General features: G+C 39.0%; 2 protein-coding genes across 2 annotated transcripts in view; both read right to left on the bottom strand.

The window, feature by feature from the left end:
* Positions 1–1,688: 1,688 nt before the first annotated feature.
* Positions 1,689–2,036, bottom strand: LOC143029988 (proteasome assembly chaperone 4-like). The gene has a single exon (XM_076193198.1). It carries the CDS (start codon positions 2,034–2,036, stop codon positions 1,689–1,691), a length of 348 nt encoding a protein of 115 aa, XP_076049313.1.
* Positions 2,036–6,000, bottom strand: part of LOC143029668 (uncharacterized) — a gene marked incomplete at its 5' end in the record, with an annotated part of 88,545 nt that continues 84,580 nt past the window's right edge. The window contains 2 exon segments of the mRNA XM_076192482.1: positions 2,036–2,502; positions 5,410–5,474. Coding sequence (XP_076048597.1) covers positions 2,395–2,502; positions 5,410–5,474 — 173 coding nt within the window. The 3' untranslated portion in view covers positions 2,036–2,394.

The following is a 6,000-nucleotide window of genomic DNA, read 5'->3' as shown; positions in this document are numbered from 1 at the left end:
TCTATTCAGTTGATTTTTAATCATTCCATATTAAAAGACAAGCTCTGTGCGACCTCAAGCAGGCCACACATGGCACTTTGCTGGTTAGAGGGGGCAGTTTGTGGCTTTCATTTGGCAACATACTTTCCTTTTTGGAAGAAGTTTATTACTAGGGTATTGGCATAACATAGGAAACATGGGTATCAAGGAACTGTTCATTGGCATACTGTATATAACATGACTACAAACCTATTCAAATACAAGTGTAGACATGATAACAGACTTACAATGTCTACCTATGGCAACTACAATTCATGCAGGAACAAACGTCAATTTCGCTTTTAAGCCGTTCTGCCCCTCTCAACGTCTTACAATCACAAGAGCACTGGATGTCTGATGCATGCCAGGTGGCACCAGGGCTGGGTTCTATGGCGGATGAGGTATGTGGTTCAGGGGAGACTGTAAGCACTAGGGACCACAGCCAAGTCACAACACCAGGACTAGGCAAAGGAAATAACCTAGTATCATACATAAGAAATAATCAGTTTCAGTTATCTTACTCCAATGTAAATGTCACATATAGTTCCTACTGGACTGTGCAAGTCATGGCTTACACTATGCAAGAGATTTAGCTGCAAAAGAAATTCCTTGTGTGAACACTGGACTTGATTAATGGTCTTCCCTTCAATCCTTATTGTCTCCCATTTGGGGATTTCCTGAGCTGCCTTGTGAATTATTACCAGTCAAAAGGAATGTCTTTTAAACCAATCATCGCCTTTGAGGTAGAAAAACTACATGTAGGAAGCAAGAATCGCCAGTTTTAACACCACCTATTGCATAGGACATAATACTGTATAATCTAAAAATAAAAATACTTCTATGTAGGAAAATTACAAAAAGCGATCTGTAAAAAATAAAAAAGGAACTTAATTTCTACCCTGATCTAGTACATAAGAGTATCATACAATGGCGTGCTGACTAAACAGTCACACTGCCACACCCACAACCTTTCTTCACACCAAAACAAAGCTTACAACACCAAGCATACTGTTGTGGTCAGGATTTGCATCAAACTCCAGTGAAAATATTCGAGGCAGCAATGCCAATCATGGACACCACTACCCAACTGCATAGTTTACAAACAAAACACTGGGAGAGATGATACGTATTTGGTAAGTGTGACAGTGTATCCTTCAACGATGTGGCAACACTGTAATAGTGTTGAAGTTGATGAAATAATGCCACTGTGGGATCTGCACCTTATCTATTTTAACTCTCAAATAAGTTAATACAATTTACCAATCAGTTCAACAGTAACGGGCCTTTCAATAACATATAGGACAGCATTTTACTACTGGTGTACCCCAAAACTACTTGTTTCTTTTTGAAAATTTTATTCTTGTATTTCTGCTTGTTATAAATCATTCCAGCATATAAAATCTGCAATCTTGCTTCAAGAGAAATGGTGGCATGAGGGTTTGCTGTAAGAATTTAATGAGGGTTACCATGATTGGGTTCAGTGTAAAATACATAAATATTGCAACTCTTTACTATAATAATCTAGTAACATTTGCAAATCATGGAAGCTCTGGACCAAGAATGACAGGCTACTGATCACAGCTCTTGTGCAATAAATGGGTTCCCAATGACAACCCAAAACAGTCTGGAAAACAAGGAACAGGTATATATATAAATGCTGGACTTACCACTCATGCCAAACACAACTCCTCAACAAGATGCTCTTCTACATGTGGGAGGACTTCATGGTCACCAACATTGACACTAAGGAAAATCTGAAAGCCCGAGCGCTGGTGCAGCCTGCCAGCCAGCTGTGACACCTCGAGAGTGGTTGCAGGACCCAGGAGGGTTGACGTAGCTGGTCCAATCCTTGAGGACATGGAGGCTGTGAGGTCCCCCATCCCTCCTTCCTCAGTTCCCACCCATATGTACATGCACTCTTTCATACGCAAGACCTGGTAATAAAGAGTGCGGTCCCCCAGCTGGCTGCTGAATTCCTCAAGGCGAATGTTGGGATTGGAGTCTTCAACAAAAGCCATCTTGAAACTGGATCTGACTCAATGTTCAGGGATCTCTTCTAGAACCAATTGTCTTAGGAATCACTTCTAGAACCAATTGTCTTACAAACTAGACACAATATTTTTTAATGTTGGAGATCCTTAACAACTTTTTTTCCACTCATGCCATTCGAAATGGTCACACCAAATCCTACTTTCTTCACTTTGACGACACGGGATTCGCTAAGGCAGTTGTACTTAGGTTAAGGTATACTGAAGAGACAACACAAACTAGTTTCTATGTCTTTCTACTCTTACACGCAGTAAAGACTATTGTCACTCACTCCTGGGTCTCTTGGCATATAATTGTGTTTATTCAATTGTGTTTTCTTAAGTTACATCAATGCATGATTGTTACTTTATAAGATGACTGGAAATAGGAACTTTCACTACTTTGGAATTGTTCAATGGAATTCTCAGTGTTCACTGGTGGGGCCCATTCCGTTTTCTGCAAAAGACAAAAAAATCATTAGTAATCATTTGATATGGCTCCTAAAAACACAAAGGATACAGTTATGTACATTTTGTACATTAAAAACATCCCTCTACTTTTAATTAATTCAACTAAAAGAAAAGCAGTAAAACTATCTTAATCCTGGACAGTGGCACATTAATTTCTGACTACTACCAGATGATTTGACTCTGTTCATCCCACTAACAATGATTTATTTTGTTTTGGTCTAGCTAGGGTCAACAGATCACTTGAACTACACAAGGAGCAGACTTCTAAATGAAGAGATTTGATGGACAGCTTCAGTTGAAATGTCTGTCCTCTCTAACAACACAAAACTACCAGAATATGTTACCAAGGTGATGGGATTAAATTAACTCATTTTGAACTCTTTATTGGGAGGGGGCACTTCAGTGACTCCTGGCATCATCAGGTACAGGAATACCTCACTATACGACCGAGTGCTATAAAGTAGGTAAAACAAATGTTGGGTGTATGTGAAAGCCCCAGTTGGCAAAAACTGAGGGAAGGGGGTTGACAGGGTCCATGAACACAACCCTCCCCCCTATTATTTACATGTGAAACCCGCCTCGATATACAAATTTTCGCATTGTGACCAGTCAGCTGGGAACACAACTCTGTTGTATAGTGAGGTATTCCTGTATTGTGATTAAGCCGTAGGAGTACACTGCCCTGCAAGAAGTTCCCTTCAACTCAGATAATTCTATCCAACAGAAAGACAAATCCTGCACTACTCGGGCTTTTGATAAATTAAGAACCCCTCAATGGAATAAAATATTACTATAATTTAGTTCAAAATTTAGTATTACAGGATTAAGTCAACCTCATAATATCCTGTTTTTTCTTGTTCCAGCTTGAATAATAAATTGCTTGTTCTGAACTCTAAATATTGTGGGTGTAGACTGCCCTCCGATTGACCATGTAGTCAACCTAGTATAGACCTGAAAACCATGTTCATAGCTCCGTACTAACATAACACCTGTCCAACACATTCTGTCTAGCCTAAAACCATCTTGTTCTCCTATTTTTTCTATATAATATTTTTCCAATGTAATATCTTTCTTCCAAATACCTTCACTAGTATATTCATAAAACTTATTTTTCTGCACTTTTTGTATTACCACTGTCTCCATACAGATACAAAAGGCCCTTTTCCCTTTATCAGGGGGGGATGGCCAAATCAAAATATATATCCAACCTACAACCATCCAGTATTTGTTCATAACTGCCTTAATTTATTTAAACAGGGAAAGAAGTAATGAAGGAGTAGGTATGAAAGTGTAATTGGGCAAAGGTTGGGGAGAACAGTGAAGCCATTACTTCTACAAAGGAGTGAGTTAAAGATTGAAACAGTGGTATATTGGCCCAAGATCGTGGACATAGTTTCAGGCAACAGGAAAACTGAAAATAAATTAATGTGGAGATTTGAATGATGTGTAATAAAAATGGGAGTACAGGACAGTAGATGAACTAGGTTCTGTGTAGATAGATATGTAAAACAAATTAAAAATGGCAAGTTGACAGACAGATTTTCCAATTTAAAAGTGGATAGATAGGTAAGATAGGTATACAGGGCTGTGCGAAATAAAAAGTAGTAATACTGGTAAAAAGTATTTTTGGTGAAGATGATGGGAGAGGAGGTGGAACCAAGACAAGTGGGAAAAGAAATATACATGAAATAGCAAGGGGCATAGTAGATGAATTAAAATGTTGCTGATCTATGGGTGTAAAAGCTAAGGTTAGAGAGTGTTAACAAGAGGGAAAGTATTTATCTGTATACAGCACTGGCAGAGATAGTGAAATCAACTGAAAATTGTGTGAAAATAAAATGCTTGTCGATTTCTACACTTGCCGCAGAGTAAGTCAATTACTTAATTCAGTTATTTGTTGTAAAATCCTTACAAGCTTGAAATGATGACTGCCTACAATTTATGCATTCAATATTTTTTGGTCTTTTAGTGATTTCTTGATAGACCAGTCATGCAGCATTCTTTTCCAATTTCAGATTAATCTCTACTCAAAAAAGAATGCTGACAACTTTTAGCTTCTACTATCTCATTTCTACTGCTTTCTATTAGTCTCTCCTTTACCAATGCTATGGATCTACTACTTCAATGTGACACTGTCCCCAAGGATAGAAGCACCGGTTATCACCATAATGGTTGGCAATGGCCCTCAAGCCCTCTCAAAGATCTTTGGGAAGAAAATTTTGACTGCTGTCTGGGTTCTATTAGTGTGATACTTTTCTATGTTACCAAATTATAGTAGTAGGAGAAGGAGGGCAGTTGCTAGTTGTCAGCAGCTCTCCTCATGTGTAAAAGTAGAGGAAATAAAGTTGACAGAGTGAGAACTTGGGATTAGTGTCAACTCTGGATGGAGGCGAGAGTGATGACAAGTTTCAAAGACAAGGAAACAATGCTCTCTGACATCCGTCTTGCATGAACACCATTTGCTGGTATCCACTGTTGGTCCTCCTTTTTACAATTTTCTCCTATATTCCTGCTTGATATGCAAATTTGATGACAACTTGTTTCCATTACTATCATCTACTTCAAATAACTAGTGTCCACAAACTGTTTCCATGCAGAGTATGATTTCCATTATACTTTCCACCATGTCCTACATTTTTCAAATGTCTCCTTCCCTCTCATTTTCTTTTGGTCCAAACAACCCTTTTTGAACACTCCTACTATCATCCTTGCATCCAAAAATTTATTTCATTTTTATCTTCATTCCAACTTGCGGTCACTCCAAACCTACATTATTTTACCTCTTCCTTTTAGTTTCTTTTAGTATAAATCTTAGAGCTTTCTCACCACACTTTCACATCTTCATACCCTTGCTCTTACGGATATTCACTTTGTGTTTCCTACACTCACATACCTCTCCAAAACTTGTTGGCAATTGCTGTAGTTCCCTCTCACTGCCTCCCAACAGCACCACATCATCTGCAAAGAGTACGTGATTTAGCCTCCCATCTCTCCTCCCCCTCCCCAAACACTACTCCTTCCTCCTTAGTCCTGAATTTTTTAGCTCCACCCATATACATTGTGATCATCCCCTGAGAAACCACACACTCCTGCCTAAACCCGATCTCCAATTTGAACCACTATCAATTTTCTCTTCACACCCTGAATGGCTGTTACTCATGCATGTTCCACTGCACTATTAATATCTCCCTCATGATGGGGTACATTAATAACCCAACCATCACTAATGGGTTTCCTAGCCACAGAGGGAAAGAAAGAAAGAATGAAATGAGAGAGAGAGAGAGAGAGAGAGAGAGAGAGAGAGAGAGAGAGAGAGAGAGAGAGAACGAGAGAGAGAGAGAGAACGAGAGAGAGAGAACAAGAGAACGAGAGAGAGAGAGAGAACGAGAGAGAGAGAGAGAACGAGAGAGAGAAAAGGGGGGAGGGAGAGAACTAATTCCCTCACTCCCCATATACTAAATAAAACTAAACACACTGATACATT

The sequence above is a fragment of the Oratosquilla oratoria genome, chromosome 11 (genome assembly GCF_046742065.1).
Source record: "Oratosquilla oratoria isolate Oo_2021 chromosome 11, ASM4674206v1, whole genome shotgun sequence".
NCBI lineage: Eukaryota > Metazoa > Arthropoda > Malacostraca > Stomatopoda > Squillidae > Oratosquilla > Oratosquilla oratoria.
This window is presented reverse-complemented; position numbering and strand designations above follow the sequence as displayed.